The sequence below is a fragment of the Neophocaena asiaeorientalis genome, unplaced genomic scaffold (genome assembly GCF_003031525.2).
Source record: "Neophocaena asiaeorientalis asiaeorientalis breed wild unplaced genomic scaffold, Neophocaena_asiaeorientalis_V1.1 scaffold59, whole genome shotgun sequence".
In the NCBI taxonomy this organism is placed as follows: domain Eukaryota; kingdom Metazoa; phylum Chordata; class Mammalia; order Artiodactyla; family Phocoenidae; genus Neophocaena; species Neophocaena asiaeorientalis.
Genome location: NW_020174268.1, coordinates 15,049,302 through 15,071,419, shown reverse-complemented (window position 1 = coordinate 15,071,419; position 22,118 = coordinate 15,049,302). Strand labels below are relative to the sequence as shown.

Here is a 22,118-nt window from a genome sequence, read left to right as displayed (position 1 = left end):
GCTTTTTGATTTCTGTTTCCAACTGGAAATTACTCTTGTCAGGTCGAGGTAAAAATGGGACCTCCAGTGTTCCAAGATTGGGTTCAGCTCTTTTGTCACCTTATTTAATTTCCTGGCTGCTACTGTAAATTCACATTTCTTAATACCTTCAGCTTATCATCTCAGGGTTATACTATGATTGTGCTGAAAAAAAAAAAAAAAAAGGCTTTTTGGAGGGTGTTTCCTTCTGTGCTTTTCTGGAGTTGTAAGCCCTCTTAGCTCTGTTAATATTTTTTTACTGTATATTTTGCTTTTCGAAATTTTTCTTTGGTTTTGGTTTTTTGGGGGGCCCCTTTTGTTTTCGGCCCAGCTAACTGGTGTGTGTTTACGTGCATGTGCGTGTGTGTGTGTGTTGCCATTTTGGTGGGATTTAAATAGGAAGACACTAATGTATGTTTTCTGTTACTTCTGCAAACCTTTATAATTGTTCCTTGCTCAAGATGTTTTGCAGATACCTTTTCCTTCATCATTTATGACCTATAGCTGACCCTTGAGCAACATGGAAGTTAAAGGTGCCAGCCCTTTGTGTCGTGGAAAATCCTAATGTAATCTGTAATCAGCTCTCTGTATGTGGTTCCTCCCTATCCACGGGGCATTTCTGATTCAATCAGCTGTGGATTGTGTATTACTGTAGCAGCTGTACATTTAAAAATCTACATATAAAGTGGACCTGTGCAGTTGAAACTTGTCTTGTTCAAGGGTCATCTGTACACTTTTTGGCTCCATTGATTTTTATCTTAGTCCTTGCCAACTGCTTTAAATAATTGAAACAGTAGATTAAAGGGGATTGAGTAAGGAAGTATATATATAAGTGGTTAAAGTTGGGCCTATCTCACACCTACAAAGAACCAGCTGGTGATGGATGTATAAGGTTCATTTGTGGTGCTAGTGAAGACAGGCCTTTCAACCTTTTTGAGTAAGTAACAGAAAACATAGTCATGTATAATGACTGTTGTTGCAGAAGATAACAATTTCATTCATTCACTAAATATTAATTACACATGAGAATGTGTATTTGTGTTTTAAAGTCCTTAATTTTTGTTTAGCTTCCAGGAAAAAAGACAACTAAGCTGTGGGTTCCAGATGAAGAAGTTTCACCTGAGACAATGGTCAAAGTGAGTGATATGCATAGATCTGTTGATTTTAATATATTTAGTATACTGTATTATTATAGGTGTTAAAATGTCTGTTCCTGTTTTAAAGATACGGCTATTAAAATCCTTCAGGTTTTTATATTTATTGTATGACATTATCCTCTGTGCTGTGAGAGTGTAGGGCAATAATGAGAAACTTGAGGCATGTGGGCAGCTGCACATAATCTAGTTTGGAAAACAAAGTTTGAAAACTTTCTCCATGTTGCTGCTTCTTAGATATCCACCTTTTAATGGGAAAAGGCAGTGCTGGTTTTCTTAGGTACATTCTCCTATTCAGCAAAGATGGTCGTCCAGGTTTTAAGACTGTTCGTCTTTTCCATGGGATTTGATATACTGTTTTATTTTTATTAAAGAAAATTCAACCTGTAATTTCTTGAATTAGGAGTTATGGGTAAAGGATTGCTCATCACAGCTGTAAAGTATTGCTTTACTAAAACTGTCTCTACTCCGTAATGTAGACCTCATATCAAGCCACTGCCCAAGGTGTAAAGGCCAGGAACAAATATATTAAATATTATTTTTCTAATTATAATTTCTTGCAAATCCTTTCGTTGTATGTGTATTTGTTTATATTTCATATTGTGAACTACTTTGTCACATTATTGCAGCTTCAGATTCTGATACTATTTCTCCAGACCTGTAGGGCAGTCTTTCCTTTAGCATCATTGAATGATGCTTGGAAATTTTGAGTTCCAGTATAAACCTGTTTTCTCAGCATTGGTCTCAAGCAGCAGTTTTGTATAATTGGGCAGCACTGCACTAGAAGGCGGGCCGCCTGCGCTTAAGTTCATGGTTACAAAGTGGCCCAGGAAGAGGATCTTAAGACTGTTAGCCACATGCCACTGTTCAAAACCCATTTAGCTCTGGAGCCTCAGATCTGTAAAAATTAAGATAATATGTGAAAAAGAGATAATATGCACCCCTTTGAAAGGGCTGTTGCAAGCCTTAGAGGCAATAACAAGTTTTAAAGTCTAAGTACCTCATAATGGTCAAATGCAGTACAAATGTAAGGTGGTATCAACTCTTAGACACAAAAGATGGAATATAATTTTCAGTCGGGACCTTTCTGGACTAGGGAAGTTAGCACGATTTTACTGTGGGCTCTAAAGGGTAACGTGTTTGTTGGGGAAACATTTTTTAAAAAGCAAAAAGAACCAGTTTTTAGATAAATCATTCATTTGTCAACTACCTGGGGGTGAGACATCTTTAATTTAAAACATTCAAAAAGTTATCTTCACACATGCAGAAAAAAATAATTTTTTTCTTTCCTTTTCTTAAAAAATATCTGTTAAAAACATTTCTTCATTCTTTTTCAAGGCTGATACAGAATTTCTTTAAATGGCAGCAATGTTTTATTTGTCAATTTGTATTTTAAATAGATTCAGGCTATTAAAATGATGGTTCGATGGCTACTTGGAATGAAAAATAATCACAGTAAATCAGGAACTTCTACTTTAAGATTGCTCACAACAATACTGCATAGTGATGGAGACTTGACAGAACAGGGGAAAATTAGGTATGTAATTACAACTTCAGAGTTCTTTGGATTACACACTATTTTAATGTCTGGTGTAATTGCTGAATGATGGTTTCTTTTTTAAAAGATAATTAACATTGCTTTGTAGGTATGCATATATTTTTATTGTAATACGCTTTTGTATAGTGGTTATTTCAAAATGACAGTCTCATGTCTAGTGCAAGGTACTGCTGTGCAATCTTAAGTATTTTAAACAATAGATGTTTACTGTTTTGAATATCTAATGTGAAAATGTTACTGTACCAATCAATAACTGATGTTTTACATTCTTGTTAATGTCTAAAGCTAAAAGAGCAGACTGGATAGAAGGCAACTTACTGAATCTGTTTCCAGAAGTATAAATATATGCAAATGTGGGAAATGCACTTGATGCAAATTTTAAAAAATACGCATACCTTTTTGTTTGTTTTATTTTGTTTTCTTTGAAAGATGTATAGTACAGTGACTGAAAACATGAGCTCTGGAGCCCAGATTCAAATCCTGGTACCACCTCTTAGCAGCGAGGTGCCTTTCAGCACGTTACTTTAACCTCTCTGTACCTCAGTTTCCTCATCTATAAAACAGAGATAATGATTACGCCTGTCTCATCTAGCTGTTATGATAATCAAATAAGTTAGTATATTTAATGTATTTAAAACACTGCCCAGCATGTAGTAATTAGAAGTATTGATGGTGGTAGTGGTTATTATGTCAAGGTTAGCTAAAATTTAGAAGTTTGTCCTCCGTGAAAACACAAGTGTCATTTATTGTCTCTTATTGGTAGTAAAACATGTGAGAATAACTTCCCCCACCTTAACATATGTATCTAGCTTCAAGTCTTTAGGACAAAATATAAATGGTGATTGCCAGCTGCTTAATACTTTTCCATCTTTGTTTCTTTTCCTCTTATATGTTTTGCTCTTGCTGTATTTTTTGCATAGCATATTAACAGTAGCACATTCTTCTCAAACAAATCAAATAATAAGAAAACTCTGTAAAGCATTCCACATGTATAACTCATTTATTTACCTTCCTTCAGTCTAATTAGTTGTCTTCACCTTCTACTCTTATAATTACATGCTAGCGTTCAAGATTTACATAATAATTAGAGAAAAATTTCCTTAGTATTAATACGTTTTGTCTTAAATTTATTAATTACATTGTTTATGTGCATTTTAGATCTCACCTGTTTTTGTTTCTTTTTTAATCTATTTTTGGTTGCGTTGGGTCTTCGTTGCTGCACGCGGGCTTTCTCTAGTTGGGGCGAGCAGGGGCTACTCTTCATTGCGGTGCACGAGCTTCTCATTGCGGTGGCTTCTCTTGCTGTGGAGCACAGGCTCTAGGTGCGTGGGCTTCAGTGGCTGTGGCACGTGGGCTCAGTAGTCATGGCTCGCGGGCTCTAGAGTGCAGGCTCAGTAGTTGTGGTGCACAGGCTTATTTGCTGTGTGGCATGTGGGATCTTCCCGGACCAGGGCTTGAACCCGTGTCCCCTGCATTGGCAGGTGGATTCTTAACCACTGCGCCACCAGGAAAGTCCCTCACCTGTTTTTATCCATGTTATTCTTTAATAAAATCACATGTGTACTTGAATTCTGCACATGTATTTGAATTACATTGGGTCTGCTTTTTTTTTTTTAATTTTATTGAATTATAGTTGATTTACAGTGGTGTGTTAATTTCTGCTGTACAGCAGAGTGACTCAGGTAAACATTTATATATATATATAATCTTTTCATATTCTTTTCCATTGTATTTTGTCACAGGATGTTGAATATAGTTCCCTATGCTATACAGTAGGGCCTTGTTTATCCATCCTGAATATAAAAGTTTGCCTCTACTAATCCCAAACTCCCAATCCTTCCCTCCCCTACACCTCCTCCCCTTTGGCAACCACAAGTTTATTTTCTATATCTGTGAGTCTGTTTTTGTTTCATAGATAATGTTGATTCATGTCATATTTTAGATTCCACATGTAAGTGATATCATATGGTATTTGTCTTTCTCTTTCTGAGTTACTTTGCTTAGTATGATAATCTCTAGGTCAATTTGTGTTGCTGCAAATGGCATTATTTCATTCTTTTTTGATGGCCAAGTAATATTCCATTAATATTCCATTATATACACCACATCTTCTTTATCCATTCATCTATCAGTGGACATTTAGCTTGTTTCCATGTCTTGGCTATTGTAAATAGTGCTGCTGTGAAGATAGGGGTGCATGTATCTTTTTGAATTATAGTTTTGTCTGGGTTTATGCCCAGGAGTGGGATTGCTAGATCATATGGCAACTCTGTTTTTAGTTTTTTTGAGGAAATTCCATATTGTTTTCCATAATGACTTTACCGATTTACATTCCCACCAATAGCATAAGAGGGTACCCTGTTCTCCACACCTCTCCAGCATTTGTTATTTGTAGACTTTTTAATGATGGCCATTCTGACCAGTGTGAGGTGGTACCTCATTGTAGTTTTGATTTGCATTTCTCTAATAATTAGAAATGTTGAGCATCTTTTCATGTGCCTATTGGCCATCTCTATGTCTTCTTTGGAGAAATGTGTATTTAGGTCCTCTGCACATTTTTTGATTGGGTTGGTTGTTTTTTTTGTTGTAGAGTTGTATGAGCTGTTTGTATATTTTGGAGATTAAGCCCTTGTCAGTTGCGTCATTTGCAAATATTTTCTCCCAGTCTCTGGGTTGTCTTTTCATTTTGTTTGTGGTTTCCTTTGCTGTGCAAAAGCTTTTAAGTTTAATTAGGTCTTATTTGTTTATTTTTGCTTTTGTTTCTATTGCCTTGGGACCCTGACCTAAGAAAACATTGGTACGATTTATGTCAGAGAATGTTTCACCTTTGTTCTCTTCTAGGAGTTTTGTGGTATCTTGTCTTTAAGTCTTTAAGCCATTTTGAGTTTATTTTTGTGTATGGCGTGAGGGTGTGTTCTAACTTCATTGATTCACGTGCAGCTGTCCAGCTTTCCCAGCACCACTTGCTGAAGAGACTGCTTTTTCCCCATTGTATATTCTTGCTTCCTTTTTTTTTTTTTTTTTTTTGCGGTACGCGGGCCTCTCACTGTTGTGGCCTCTCCCGTTGCGGAGCACAGGCTCCAGACGTGCAGGCTCAGCGGCCACGGCTCACGGGCCTAGCTACTCCGCGGCATGTGAGATCTTCCTGGACCAGGGCACAAACCTGTGTCCCCTGCTGCATTGGCAGGCAGACTCTCAACCACTGCACCAACCAGGGAAGCCCTTGCCTCCTTTCTTGAAGATTAAGTGTGTGGGTTTATTTCTGGGCTCTTTGTTCTGTTCTGTTGATCCATATGTCCCTTTTTGTGCCAGCATCATGCTGTTTTGATTACTGTAGCCTTGTAGTATTATATGAAGTCTGGGAGGGTTTCCTGCTTTGTTCTTTTTCCTCAGGATTGCATTGGTAATTCTGGGTCTTTTATGGTTCCATATACATTTTAGGATTATTCATTTCGTTCTGTGAAAAATGTCATGGATAATTTGATAGGAATCGCATTAGATCTGTAGACTGCTTTGGGTAGTATGGCCATTTTAGCAATATTAATTCTTTTCAATCCAAGAGCATGGGATGTTTTTCCATTTCTTTGAATCGTCTTCAGTTTCCTTTGTTAATGTTTTGTAGTACTCACCATATAAGTCTTTCAGCTCCTTGGTCAGGTTTATTTCTAAGTATTTTATTTTGGGGGGTACAGTTTGAAAAGGGATTGTTTGTTCACATTCCCTTCCTAATATTTCATTGTTAGTGTAAAGAAATACAACTGATTTCTGTATGTTAATGTTGTATCCTGCTACTTCGGTGAATTCATTTATCAGTTATAGTACTTTTTGTGTGGAGTCCTTAGAGTTTTCTACATATAATAATATCATGTCTCCTTTGTTGAAGATTAATTGTCCATAGGTGTGTGTGTTTATTTCTGGGCTCTCTCATCATTAACATTATGTGTGTGTAACAATAATTTTACCTCTTCCCCACCAATTTGAATAGCTTTTATTTCTTTTCCTTCTCTGATTGCTTTGGCTAGGACTTCCGATACTGTGTTGAAGAGAAGTGGTGAGAGTGGGCATCCTTGTCTTGTTCCAGATTTTAGCAGGAAGGCTTTCAGCTTTTCGCTGTTGAGTATTATATTGGCTGTGTGTTTGTCATAAATAGCTTTTATTATGTTGAGCTATGCTCCCTCTATACTCACTTTCATAAGGGTTTTTATCATGAATGGATGTTAAATTTTATCAAATGCTTTTTCTGCATCTAGTGAGATGATCACGTGGTTTTGTCCTTTCTTTTGTTGATGTGAAGAATCACATTGATTGATTGCGTACGTTGAACCATCCTTGTGACCCTGGGATGAATCCAACTTGATCATGGTGTATGACCTTTTTTATTTGTTGTTGGATTCAGGTTGCTGATACTTTGTTGATAATTTTTGTGTCTATTCATCAAAAATATTGGCCTATAATTTGCTTTATGGTGGTGTGTTTGTCTGGTTTTGGTATCAGGGTGATGGTGGCTTCATAGAATGTCTTTGGGAGTGTTCCTTCCTCTTTAGTCTTTTGTAAGAGTTTGAGAAGGATCAGTATAAGTTCTTTTTTGTATGTTTCGTAGAATTCCCCAGTGAAACCATCTGGTCCTGGACTTTGGTTTGTAGGAGTTTGTTTGTTTTCTCAGATTCTGTATCATTCTAGTGGTTGGCCTGTTCAAGTTATCTGTTTCTTCTTGATTCAGTTTTGGTGGGCTGTATGTTTCTCAAAAGTTGTCTGCTTCTTCTAGGTTCACAGTATTGTTCATAGTATTCTCTTTTTTTTTTTTTTTTTGTATTTCTGTGGTATCAGGTGTGATTTCTCATCTTTAATTTCTTATTTTGTTTATTTATGTCTTCTCTCTTTTCTTCTTGGTGAGCCTGGCCAGAGGTTTGTCAATTTTGTTTACCCTTTCAAAGAACTAGCTCTTGGTTTTATTGATTTTTTTAAATTGTTTTTTAATCTCGATTTTAGTTATTTCCTCTCTGATCTTTATTATCTCCTTCAGTCTGCTGACTTTAGGTTTTGTTTGTTCTTCATTTTCTAATTCTTTTAGGTGGTGGGTTAGGTTGTTTATTTGAGATTTTTCTTGTTTCTTAAAGAAGGCCTGTATTGCTATGAACTTCCCTCTAAGAACTGCTTTTGCTGTATCCCATAGATTTTGTATGGTTGTGTTTTCGTTGTCATTTGCCTCAAAGCGTTTTTAAATTTCTTCTTTGATTTCATCGTTGCCCTGTTGGTTTTTTAGTAGCATATTGTTTAGTCTCCATGTAATTGTTTTTTTCTCATTCTTTTTCTGTGGTTGATTTCTAGTCTCATGCCGTTGTGGTCAGAAATGATGCTTCAAATAATTTCTATACTCTTAAATTTGTTGAGGCTTGTTTTGTGCCCTAGTATGTGGTCTCTCCTAGGGAATGTTCCATGTGCCCTTAAAAAGAATGTGGGGCTTCCCTCGTGGCACAGTGGTTGAGAGTCCGCCTGCCGATGCAGGGGACACGGGTTCGTGCCCCGGTCCGGGAAGATCCCACATGCTGCGGAGCGGCTGGGCCCGTGAGCCATGGCCGCTGAGGCTGCGCATCCGGGGCCTGTGCTCCGCAACGGGAGAGGCCGCAACAGTGAGAGGCCCGCGTACCGCAAAAAAACAAAAAGAAAAACAAAAACAAAAATAAAAAAAAATAAAAAAATAAAAAGAATGTGTATTCTTTTTTTGGATGTAATGTACTGAAGATATCAATTAAGTCTAACTGTTCTGTTGTATCATTTAGGATCTCTGTTGCCTTATTGATTTTCTGTCTTGAAGATCTGTCCATTGATGTGAATGGGGTGTTAAAGCCTCCTACTATTATTGTATTCCTGTCAGTTTCTCTCTTTATGTGTGTTAGTATTTATGTATTTGGGTGCTCCTATATTGGGTGCATATAAGTGGGCAAGTGTAATATTCTCTCCTTGTACTGATCCTTTTATCATTATGTAGTGTCCTTTTTTTAATCTTTCTTTATAGCCTTTGTTTTAAAGTCTGTTTTGTCTGATATGAGTATTTTGACCCCTGGTCTCTTGTCATTTCTGTTTGCATGAAATATCTTTTTCCATCCCCTCACTTCAATCTGTGTGTCTCCTTTGCCTTAAAGTAGGTCTCTTGTAGGCAGCATATTGTAGGCTCTTGTTTTTTTTTTTTTTTTTAATCCAGTTTGCCACTCTGTGTCTTTTGATTGGAGCATTTAGTCCATCGACATTTAAGGTAATTACTGATAGATATGTATTTATTGCCATTTTAAACCTTGTTTTCCCATTGATTTTATATTTCTTCTTTGTCCCTTTCTTTTCCTTTTTCCTTTTGTGGTTTGATGATTTTCTTTTGTGTCATTCTTATGTTCTCTTTGTTTTTGTGAATTTCTTGTATGTTCTTGACTTGTGGTTACCCTGTTTTTCAAATACGTTAACACTTTTCCTATATCTCCTTGCTTTAGACTGGTAGTCATACAGGCTCAAACAAATTGAAAAAAAAAATGTATGTTTTCTTACTTCACTACATTTTATGATTTTGATGTCCTCTTTTACATCTTCATGTTCACACTTTTGCTGTTCATTGTGGTAATCATCACTTTCACAGAAATTTTTTGATGTTTTGTTAATCTGTGTACTTGCTTATTTAAGTGATTTACTTTCCAATTATGACTTTCTCTTTCGTATGGATCCTTACATCTTTTCTACTTAGAGAAGACCTTTCAGCATTTCCTTTAGGATAGGTTTAGTATTGCTGTATTCTTTTAGTTTTTGTTTGTCTGAGAAATTCTTTATCTTTCCTTCTATTCTAAGTGATAATCTTGCTGGGTAGAGTATCCTAGGTTGCAGATTTTTCCCTTTCAGGACTTTGAATATATCTTGTTATATATCTTGTTATATGTTATTCCCTTTGAATATATCTGGTTATTCCCTTCCGGCCTGCAGCGTTTCTGTAGAGAAATCAACGGATAGCCTTACGGGGGTTTCCCTGTAATTAACACTTTGTTTTTCTCTTGCTGCCTGTAGAGTCCTCTCTTTATCTTTAACATTTGCCATTTTTAGTATAATATGTCTTGGTGTAAGTCTGTTTGGGTTTATCTTGTTTGGGACCCTCTTTGCTTCCTGTATCTAGATATCTGTTTCCTTTTTTAGGCTTGGGAAGTTTTCAGCCTTAATTTCTTCAAATACATTTTCAATCCCTTTTTCTCTTTCCTCTTGTTCTGGAATCCCTATTATGCGTAGGTTGACACGCTTTATATTGCTCTTTTTTTTTTTTTTATTTGGGTTTCTGTCTGCTGTTCTAACTGGGTGATTTCCATTATTCTATCTTCCACATCACTTATGCCTTCTTCTGCAGTATTCATTTTGCTATTCATAGCCTTTAGTTCAGCTTTCGTCTCTTCAGATGAATTCTCCATTTTTTCTTGGCTCCTCCTTACAGTTTCTAGGTCCTTCTTACAGTAATCTGCATCTCTGTCTATAGCCTTTCTTAATTCCTTCAGTATTTTCATTATCTACTTTTTGAACTTGGTGTCTATTAGATTGAAGCAGTCTGTTTCATTGTTTGTTCTTTCAGGGGAATTCTCTTGATCTTTTAATTGGGAATGGTTCCTCTGCTTCATTTTACTTATATTTCTCTTGCTCTATGAGTTTAGGAGAAACAGTTATATACTGTGGTCTTGGAGGGTATTTTTATGTGGGAATGTCCCTGTGTAGCCTGCGTGGGTTTAATATTTTTTGGTGTGAGGGCTGTTTTTAGTATGGATGCCTGCCACCCCTTTCATCAGTGTATGCTGGCCATTATCCCCTTGATAGGAGGTGTGACTGATGTTGTGGTGACCAGAGCCTGCACAGGATATTGACCAGGGCCTTCTCTTTGCTCTGTGGTTGTCATTGCCTTGTTGGGGCAGGGTCTGCTCCCTAGTTGTTGGAGTAGAAGCCCCGGATAACGTTTCTAAGCTGTGGTGCAAGGTAGGTGGGATTGGAATGCTCCCACTGGGAGAGGAGCCACTGAGTGTTCTTCCACTGGAGCTGTTCAACTGAGTGTGCTCTTTTGTGTCACCTTTCACCTGTTGTGCAGACTCACAAAGTACACTGTTGTTGGTACTGCCCTCGGCCCCACCTCAACTGTGGATATGCCAGCAGTCGTCCCTGGTGTCTCTCAGGAGTTGTTTCCACAAGGCCATCAGTGCAGATCCACTGAAGTCAGGTCTCAGGACTGCAGTAGTCGTGCACCTGGACCCACTGTGGGAGCTAATGAGGCAGCTCAGACCCTAGCCCGGCCCAGCCCCCATGTGTACATGCCCACAGAGCCTGCAGCTGCTAAGATCTGACATGTCCCCACTGCAGGAGCACTCACTGGGTCTCCGTTTTTAAACTGGGTCTTCAAAAACGTAGTTGTAAAGTATTATAATTATTTATGTTTTATTTGTACTAAAAAAACTCCAACAAGAAAAATCAGACTTTCCTTAGGAGTGGTTGGGTGATTTACTTTATAATAACTACTTGGAATATTGCTGTTGATGAACTGAAAAGCACCTCTGGGACCTGTAACTTCAGAACCTTATTAATGTTGGCATACATTCAATAAATATTTTTACAAAATCCTTAGAAAGATAAGGGAAGAGTCTTAAACCAACTAGATCATTAGATCTTGGAAGACTGAGCTTTGTCTCTTTTAATGAGCTTTGTCTCTTTTAAGTCCCTCTCAGTACCGTATATAAAATTGACACATATTTGTTGCATGAATATTAAATAATAATCTTTTACTATGGAATTACGTAGGGGATCCTAATTAAGGAGTTACAGCTTCCCTCCTTACATTAGTCCAGTTACATTAGTAATTCATCTAACATGTCCGTGTATTAGAAAGGATTGTTTAAATATATTTACTAGTCAGGAATTTCCTAATTGTTTAAGTATGTCCCATTTAGCAAGAAATTTCTTTCCTTAAACTTAAATATAGGCTCTTGGGGGTATTTCAAAGATTGAATACTAGCTAAAAGTAGTAATGTTTTATCCACTATACCTGCTTTCATTCCACTTCTTTTGTACTTAGCACCATAGTTTCAGTTGACCGATTAGGAACTTAGGATATTTTATGCCTAATGTATAAGTAAACACATATTAAAAAAAAATCTGTAGTGGAATACTTAAGACCTAACAAGTAAACATACAAATATATGTGTTCTAGGCTTGGCTGAAAGCTGTTTTGTGTGGGATAAGAGAATTCAATGACTAGCATAGACTTATGTTCAAGAGAAGAATTTTGTGGCATTACACACCATCTTAGAGAAGTGAAGGGAGCATAATATGGTGTTCAGTATCACTAAATTGTTTTCTGCCCTTTTTTTCCCTTGGCCAGAGGAATTTTTATAAAATTAAATATTCAAAGTAGGAATGTTTTTGTGCAGACATTTAGAAATCTAATTCACATTCTTTCTTGCTTATTTTTCAGTAAACCAGATATGTCACGTCTGAGACTTGCTGCTGGGAGTGCTATTGTGAAGCTGGCACAGGAACCCTGTTATCATGAAATTATCACATTAGAACAATATCAGCTATGTGCTTTAGCTATCAATGTAAGGAAAATGGCTATATAGAACATGACTTTCTATGGTCTTTGACTTTTAGGAAGGAGAAAGTCCACCGTGATAAAGAGATAAAAATCTTGAATGTTTGTGTCTCCTCTTGGAAAATTTATGTATGTGAAACATTTCAGAGTTCTAAAACTGTCATTTGAATTGTGGGTTGCTGACATAGTACAGTTGATTCTTGTTACTTGCAGTAGAACACAACTTTGTTTTTTGTCTGGTTCTGTTTAATGGCACCTTTTTTAGTGTATAGTTGTTTCATTAACATTGAACTCATGGCCAACAGCACTGTAACTCATGCTTGAATGAAGCTTATGTGACACAGATTTTCTCCATAAGGCACATACAGCCTTCTTGCCCTTAGGAACACGAAACAGCACTTCAGCAATATGCATGGGAGCTATTTTAAACAACAAAATCACCAATAAAAAGTATAAAAATGCAAAAAATGTGGCACTAGAGAGACCACCAAACAGACATTTGTTTATGATAATGAGAGCTGAAGCAGGGAGGCAGAACGTTGCTTTGTTTGACTTCTGCTGGGATGTGTGTCAGGCAACTCAGACTTTTCGTATCTCTGTGCATTTACTCTTTTTTATTTTTTTTAACATCTTTATTGGAGTATAATTGCTTTACAATGGTGTGTTAGTTTCTGCTTTATAACAAAGTGAATCAGCTGTACATATACATATATCCCCGTATCAGTTCCCTCTTGCGTCTCCCTCCCTCCCACCGTCCCTATCCCACCCCTCTAGGTGGTCACAAAGCACCGAGCTGATCTCCCTGTGCTATGCGAGCTGATCTCCCTATGCTGTCTTCCATGTCCTGGCTATTGTAAATAGAGCTGCAATGAACATTGTGGTACATGACTCTTTTGGTATTATGGTTTTCTCAGGGTATATGCCCAGTAGTGGGATTGCTGGGTCGTATGGTAATTCTATTTTTAGTTTTTTAAGGAACCTCCATACTGTTCTCCATAGTGGCTGTATCAATTTACACTCCCACCAACAGTGCGAGAGGGTTCCCTTTTCTCCGCACCCTCTCCAGCATTTATTGTTTGCAGATTTTTTAATGATGGCCATTCTGACTGGTATGAGGTGATACCTCACTGTAGTCTTGATTTGCATTTCTCTAATGATTAGTGATGTTGAGCATCCTTTCATGTGTTTGTTGGCAATCTGTGTATCTTCTTTGGAGAAATGTCTGTTTAGGACTTCTGCCCATTTTTGGATTGAGTTGTTTGTTTTTTTGATATTGAACTGCATGAGCTGCTTGTAAATTTTGGAGATTAATTCTTTGTCAGCTGCTTCATTTGCAAATCTTTTCTCCCATTGAGTTGCAGTCCATTGAGTTGTTGGATTCTTGGTCTGGTATTTCTTAGGGTATTGGTGTCGGTTGTGAAGTAGAAATTTTTTTTTTTTTAAAAAGGGATGTATGAAAATATGTTAAAAGAGATGGGCTTTGTTTGAAACTCCCTGTGTGTAATAAGTATGTGCAGATCATTAGTTAAATGTCCACTATGTGCAAAAAGCATCCACACTTGATAAGTTCTAGAGACTTTCTTTTCTAGCACACTATTTGTTTTATGTTACTATCTCAGTCACCAGATTCCCAAGGCCAAAGTTCAGATTACCTAAGTTTAAAGATTGTTTTGAAATTCTGACTGTGGAACATGTGTTAATGGTTCAGAGTTAATTATTAGCACATTTTCACAACTTACAAACATGAGATTACCCTATCCTGTGCAAAACTTTTTCCTAATTCTGCTTTTCCTTTAAACCACATGCTTGTCTCTTCTTTTTAAACCTCCAAACCTCAAGAAAGAGTAATCTGTATCTTTGTCTCTCTGATCCTCTCACTCCTCACTGCTCATATTTTGCCATTTGCCTTCACTGTTTTCCAAAAATGGTCTAATTAAGTCCCCCAATCTAATGATCTTAATTTTTTTCTTTTTTCTGTACACGGGCCTCTCACTGTTGTGGCCTCTCCCATTGCGGAGCACAGGCTCCGGACGCGCAGGCTCAGCAGCCATGGCTCACGGGCCCAGCCTCTCCGCGGCATGTGGGATCTTCCCGGACCGGGCCACAAACCCGTGTCCCCTGCATCGGCAGGCGGACTGTCAACCACTGTGCCACCAGGGAAGCCCCAATGATCTTAATTTTTGTTATACATGTCCTTTTTGCATCATTTGACACAGCTCATTGCACCTTTATTCTTGAAACGCTCTTCTTTGTTTTTTGTCTCCTGGTCTTTGTCATGCTTCTTGACTACATTTTCTGGCCCTTGTCAAGTTTCCGGTCCCACTTCCAGTGCTAAACAGAAATTTCAAACTTTCATGTTCTGTGAAGGTAAGACTGAATCTTTCCCAAATCTATTCTTTCCTGACCTGCAGAGAGCCTCAATAAGCATTAAATAAAGCTGGTTGGCATTTCTTAGACCTAAAATCATGATTTATATTTGACTATTTGCTTGTAGTTGCACCTTGTTGCAAAAGTACAGATAATTCTGTCCTTTGATATCTATTATACCTCTTTTTATTCATACCTTCTTAACCATTCTTACTGCTGTACCCATCATTAGCTCTCAACTATGCTATTCTCTGTAGTTCGTTAAATTTCTCTGTTACAGTTCTGATTATGTTATTCCCCTGGTCAAAAATATTTAGGCTCTTACACTCGTAAGAAAGAAAAAATTGCATATATTTTACATTGCGATTCAAGCCCTTCTAATATTTGGACCCAAATATACATTTAAAAATTCTGTTTAGCACACTGCCCTTTACCCATGCTTATTTTAACAAAGCCGAACATTTTTTTCTTTTATGTACCTGTGGTTTGCTGCCTCTAATTTTGTTTTCACCCTCTCATTTCTACACATCCAAATCCAACCCTTTCTGCAAATCAAGGCTCAAGCACAGCCTTCTCCACAAAACTTGCTCTTGTTCTTACAGCTACAGATTTTGTCTCTAGTCCTCCAGTACATACATGCATTGTGCTTAGTTATGTACCTATGGTTTGTTTCTCTTTGCTTGAGTTGAGATCTTTAAAGGCAATATTGTGTCTCAGTGACCTTTGTCATGTATTTGAATAGAAAGTAAATATAGAGGAATAGAAATTCAATAATAATCTTAAAATTATTTAATAATTACTTAGGTATTTTAGAATTTGAATGCAATTCATTAAAATTTGATGTGTACTACTATGTGCTATGCATTGTTCTAGGTTCTGTAAATGCAAAGATGAGTCATGGCTACAGCCCTCAAGAAGATAACCTCTTAGGAGAACAGAAAATATAAATAAGTGTTGATAACACAGTGCCGTACACAGAGTAATTGAACTATTTGCAAGATACTAGAAGTAGCTCTGAGGATAATTTATACTTAAAAAGTACACTTTGCTGTACAGCAGAAATTAACACAGCATTGTAAATCAACTATATTTCAGTTTAAAAAAGGACATTAAAATTTAATTTAAGATGCAGACTAAAATTAATTTCTTAGTAGTGAATAAAAGCTTTGATCAGAACTTTATCCTTGGGAAAAATATTTTGTAGTATTAGACACCATCTTCTTTGTGTTGAACCAATTATTGGTTATAAGTATAACATGAAAGTATCAAGTGTGCTTTTTTGAGAGTATATTTTTCCTGATAAAAATTGTATCACTCTGTCCTTTACTTCACATGCTTTTATAACCTAGTCAAAAGGGTAAATCTTTACTTCACATATTTTAATAACCTAGTCAAAGGGATAAATCTGTCCTTCATATTTTTTTTATAACCTAACGAAAAGGGTAAATCTTTGCAAAAAACAAACATTGGAAGACTTCCTCAGTTCCCAGGAGCACATCTTTTAATCTTTATTCACATGATTCTCTTTTGATGTACATACTGTATCATCATTGTGGTCAGTTTTCTAATCTTTTGTTGTTAAATGTGTCAGTTGCCTGGCATATGATTTGACAGTTCTTTTCTAACATCACTTTAATGACTTTTTGAAACTCTCCTACCTTTGCTATGATTCACAATTGACTTTGTAATGAATTTGCATTGTACTGTTGGATCATCGATGATTAATGAGAGAATGACATGGTCTATCCCCCTAGTGTATGTAACTAGGGGATAGGGATAGGGGGAGGGATGTTTGAGTGCTATTCAGTGTTTCTGTTTGCTTTATTGAAGTATATTTGATTTACAATATTGTGTTAGTTTCAGGTGTAACCAGCTTAGTGATTCAGGTTGACTTTTGCAGATTATATTCCACTATATAGCTTATTACAAGATATTAGGTATAATTCCCTGTGTTATACAGTAAATCCTTATTGCTTTTCTATTTTATGTATAGTACTTTGTATCTATTAATCCCATACTCCTAATTTGTTCCTCTCCCTCTTATTTAATATTTTAATGAATGGTCTGTTCATTTGTGAATATATTTGTGATATATTGACTTTTACTTACATAGTTTGTAATTGGGTATTTTTATAATAAATAATTGAATAATGAAAATTCCTCTCCCTATAGGAGTAATACTGAGGAAGGAATGAGATAAGTTTAACTTCCTTTTGTGGATTATGAGGGTAGATAATAGACAATATTTCTGTGAAAGCTTGACTACTTCTTTTTTATAATTGAAGTATAGTTGATATACAGTGTTGTGGTAATTTATGCTGTACAGCAAAGTGATTCAGGTGTGTGTGTGTGTGTGTGTGTGTATATGTTCTTTTTTATATTCTTTTCCATGATGGTTTATCACAGGATATTGAATATAGTTCCCTGTGTTCTACAGTAGGACCTTGACCTTGTTGTTTTTCCATTCTATATATAATAGTTTACATCTGCTAACCCCACGCTCCCACTCCATCCCTCCCCCACCCCACTTTCCTGGGCATATGTCCGGAAAAGATAAAAACTCTAATTTGAAAAGATACATGCATCCCAGTGTTGGTAGCAGCACTATTTACAATAGCCAAGACATGAAAGCAACCTAAATGTCCTTCAGCAGATGAGTGGGTAAAGAAGATATGGTGTGTGTGTGTATATATATATATACACACACACATACATACAATGGAATATTAGCCATAAAAAAGAATGAAATTATTATTGTATCATTCTTTTTATGGCTGAGTAGTATTCCATTGTATATATGTACCACATCTTTAACCATTCATCTGTCGATGGACATTTAAGTTGTTTCCATATCTTGGCTATTGTGTATAGTGCTGCTATGAATAAAGGGGTGCCTGTATCTTTTTGAATTATAGTTTTGTCCAGGTATATGCCCAGGACTGGGATTGCTGGATCATATGGCAACTATGTTTTTAGTTTTTTGAGGAACCTCCATACTGTTTTCCATAGTGGCTGCCCTTGACTACTTTTTTAAAAGTGGGTATTTGGTATTGTAATAAACTGAAGTTTAAGTTAAATGAAAGAAGATACCCAAAATAGGGATTTAATGATAAGGGCAAGATGTTATGACCTAGGTTTCGAAGCAAAACAAAATTTATATTCTCGATAGAAGAAATAAACATAAAGTTGCAATAATATGAAACATACCACATGTTATGTTCATTGGTGGAGTGTAAGGTGTAATAATGAAAGTCTTTTTATGTCATAGAAGGTTTTTGTATGTCTCGTATATGACTCAAAAGTCATATGAGCTTTTCCCTATAGTTTAGAGAAAATTCTGATAATCTGTGTACCAGATATTGTGCTAGGTTTAGAGGCACAAAGAAAAATAAAGGCGTCATTCTCATCTTCAAAGAACAAACAGCACTGGGTAAGACAGATAAACCAGTTGTTTTCATACTGTATACTAAAGGCTGTGGTGGAGATAAGCACAGAGTGCTAAGGGAGCACAGAGGTGGATGCAGGATACAGATTCCTCAGTGATTTCTGAAAGATACAGGAGCTGTCGTTAAAGATGAGGTCTAGGAGAGTGGAGGTGGGTGGTCTAGGAGAGTGGGGAGCATGAAGAAAGCCGGCACAGTGGCAATGGACAGATTGGTTCATTTATAGAACTGAAAGTAATGTGATGTTTCTGAAATTAGTAACTCTTGCCTTCAGAGTTGTCCATTATCTGAATAGTTTTTTAAATGATAGGACTAAAATATATAAATTGGACAGTTTTATCTTGCTCAGCAAATGAAAAAGCTAAATATTAGATAGTGTTCAAACTTTTTTTTTTTACACATCTCATTTATTTAAGTTAGGATGGATTAATATTTACTAGTGTTATCTGTTTTAAGATTACATTCAATATGTTCTAACACCAGGTAGCTGGTAGTTAGTAGGGTCCAGGTGGTCAACTCCAGCCTTGATATTAACTTATCACATCTCAGTCTTGTGAACAGAAGCAGTGATTGTGGGTAAACTTGCTATGTTTACCCTTCTGGTTACTTGATATAGCGAATTTCATATCTAAAGTTGTTACTCTTTGGTACCATGTGGATAATACGTTAAATAATTGTGTCTTTCAGGATGAATGCTATCAAGTAAGACAAGTGTTTGCTCAGAAACTGCACAAAGGTCTTTCCCGATTACGGCTTCCACTTGAGTATATGGCAATTTGTGCACTTTGTGCAAAAGATCCTGTGAAAGAAAGAAGAGCTCATGCCAGGCAGTGTCTGGTAAAAAATATCAATGTGAGACGCGAGTATCTGAAACAGCATGCAGCTGTTAGTGGTAAGCGTATATGAAAATGGAAAGTGTACTTTCCCATCCTGCCAGTTTCACTTTTATAGAACACAAAATGATGTTACTGTTATTTATTATATTCTAACTTGCCCTCATTAAATAAGAAGTTGTTACTGTTTTCCAATAGCAGCTTTTCCTTTTAATAGGTCATTTTAAAATATAAATGCATGGGTATTTAAATATCAACCCATAGCTCTTTATGCAACTGACTAAAAGGCCAAGGGAAAAAAATCAGTGACTTTGGAGGTAAATAAAACAGTAAGCGGTACATTTATGTAGATTGTCTAAGTACTATCTTTTAGTTTAAAAAAGTACTGGTCTTTGATCTTTATTGGTTGTCCTCACCTGTAGCTGACATTAATAGCAAGTTCCTGTGTGCCTTTTTAAAATCTGCTCACTTTACCCCATCCACACTATTAGTTTTTGTGCCCCTCTGACTTCTGTGACTTGATCAACAGCATTAAAATCCATCCAGTTATGCAAGTCAGAAATCAGAGGCATTCTTCACGCCTTCTTTTTTCCTCTCATTGGTCACTAAATCCTCTTAATTCTTCTTCTGGATATCTTGAATATTTCTCCTCAACTCTCCTACACTGCTGTATTTCACTTGGATTATTTTATATACTCCTAACTAACTCCCTGTTGTAAATGTTCCCCTGCCTCTGACCTACCTCCAGCTGTGCTACACCGCTGTCAAAATTATCTTTCTAAAACAGATGAGATCACATCACGTCCTTGCTTGAAACCTTTGTCGATTGCTTATTGCTCATAGGGTCAAGTTGAAGCTCATCAGCATGGCCCTTTTTAGTTTACCCTCAGCCTGAATTTTAAACTTTCTCTCTAGCTACTCCTGACTATGAATTCTGTGCTCATTGTACTCTGGATTATTTGAAATCTGTATAGCCATCTTTTTTCTCTGTTGTCAACTCTGTCTGGAAATTGTGTCCCCCTTCTGTCCAAACAAATAAACAAACAAAATGAAGGAGAGTGGTTTGCCCCTTTTGAATCCTTTAAAATACGGTTTTGGTGTTACCTCATCACTAGGACCCTCTTTCTTTCTGTTCCTACCTCAGCTTAGAAAAAATGAGGGCTCTGGAGTCAAATCCCACCACTGCCATTTACTGGTTGTGTTTGGGCGGGTTACTTGTGCAATCTGAGCTTTAGTTTCCTTTTTGTAAGACTGGTATAGTTTTACTCATAGCTTATGGTGGTTATGATTATGATTAAAAGGTTATGTGTATAAAGCACCTGGCATAATGCATGGTCCAAAGAAGTACTCAGTAGTTGTTAGCTATTCTTATTTTAGGGCACTGTCCACATTGAAGTATAGCTTCTGTCCTGTCCATGCTTTAGTATGAGGTTTTTATCTAGTCTTATGCATCTTTATATTTAAAATAGTAAGCCCCAATAAAAAGAAGGTCTGGAAAAGAGTAAGCACTCAATAAATGTTTGACAGACTTTTTCACTGACTTTTGAACCTTGTTACTTTTTTCTTCTATACCTACCTTGAAATGAATGATATTACACACAAACTTATTCTCTTTGAGTTCAGCAGTAGAAATAAAGAAAACTTGGTGCCTTATTGACACATACATTATTATACTCTAGATTGAACATCTGATTTAAAATTTTGAGAGTAGGAAATATAAAAAGAATTGTTCAGAATATGAATCCTGGTCTTTTGAGTAACCTTTATTAAAACTAGTTAGGACTTCCATTCTACCTCTAATGGAATATGCTGATCTCAGTCAAAATATTCAAATATTTGAATTTAAACTAAAAAGATGTTTGTTATTTAAAATGCCCTAGAAACAATGTCTATTCCTTTATGTCTGTTCTTATGTTACAAATAATAGCAAATAGTATCAACCGTTACTTCCTGTTTTTGTGTCATACTAACTGAAAAGTTTACTAGTTTTCTTCATTTTGCTCTTCAGCTTACCAGGGAGTGTTGAACATAGAGTTACTAATAATAAAAAAAATAGATCTTATGTTCCTTAGTCTTGAATATAGTTTGGGTCACTTTTTCCCACATCTATTGAAGATTGAAATATTTGTCTTTGTAGCCTCAGCACATGGTGCATTTAATAGGCAAATCAATATTAGCCATGATGGATGAATGAATAAACTTTAATTTATGATGTACCTCAGCACTGGACATTTCAATATATTTTTCTTCCAGTCATATTGTGGTAAACTATTGGGATGCAGGAAACATAGTATCAGAGAGAGAGAGAAAGAGAATGAGTAAGATTTGGTTTTCTAACCTGGCTGTTTTTGTTTTGTTTTGTTTTGTTTTTTCTTTTTCTTTTTCAGAAAAATTATTGTCTCTTCTACCCGAGTATGTTGTTCCATATACAATTCACCTTTTGGCACATGACCCAGATTATGTCAAAGTACAGGATATTGAACAACTTAAAGATGTTAAAGAGTAAGACTTTTTCCATCCCATTTTCATATTTTCTGAAAGTTTTTTCCCTTTCTTGCTGATAATGGAATCTCAGTTATAATTAGTATATTAAATTTATTTCATTTCTTAGGAGTTTCAGGTTCTTTACCTTATTTGTTCTCTTATTTTTCTTTTTTCATACCATCTCTTCATGTTTCATTTCTTATATAATTTCCCAAAACAACTTAGCATAATTACTGTATTACTGACATATTTCTCTACCAGTCTGGCATTTCTTTTTTATTGAAGCAACCATTAAGAGTTTCCATTCCAGTTCTTATCTTTTCCTACTTTCTTCTGAAACACTGTATAGATTTTCATGTGGGGAGAATTAATATTCTCTTTTATTCACATAGTGAGCACATTTTCTTTGCAGTTACTATCTTCCTCTGTAAGGAATAGAGAATAGTCTAATTTAATAATGGGCCAAGTTGATAACCAGGCAACTGATCCCACTTACTACTTCATTGGTGATTCTCTAATTAATGTTTATGACAGTTAACAGTTCTTTCAAAGATTCTTGTTGAGAGGCCAGAAGACTATATATGCCTGGGTGTGGGATAGGGGAATATAACGGTATTTAGAGAAGTCTTTGTAAGACTACCAGAGTTCTTTAAAATATGGATGAGACCC

General features: G+C 36.2%; 1 protein-coding gene across 6 annotated transcripts in view; it reads left to right on the top strand.

Annotated features, from left to right (window-relative positions):
- Positions 1-22,118, top strand: part of PDS5B (PDS5 cohesin associated factor B) — a 196,625-nt gene that overhangs the window by 157,872 nt on the left and 16,635 nt on the right. For all 6 annotated transcript variants that reach the window (XM_024755479.1, XM_024755477.1, XM_024755480.1 and 3 more), the window contains exons 22-26: positions 1,086-1,154; positions 2,573-2,709; positions 12,206-12,329; positions 18,820-19,024; positions 21,353-21,467. In XM_024755479.1, the coding sequence (XP_024611247.1) occupies positions 1,086-1,154; positions 2,573-2,709; positions 12,206-12,329; positions 18,820-19,024; positions 21,353-21,467 (650 nt within the window). The remainder of the gene's footprint in view (positions 1-1,085; positions 1,155-2,572; positions 2,710-12,205; positions 12,330-18,819; positions 19,025-21,352; positions 21,468-22,118) is intronic.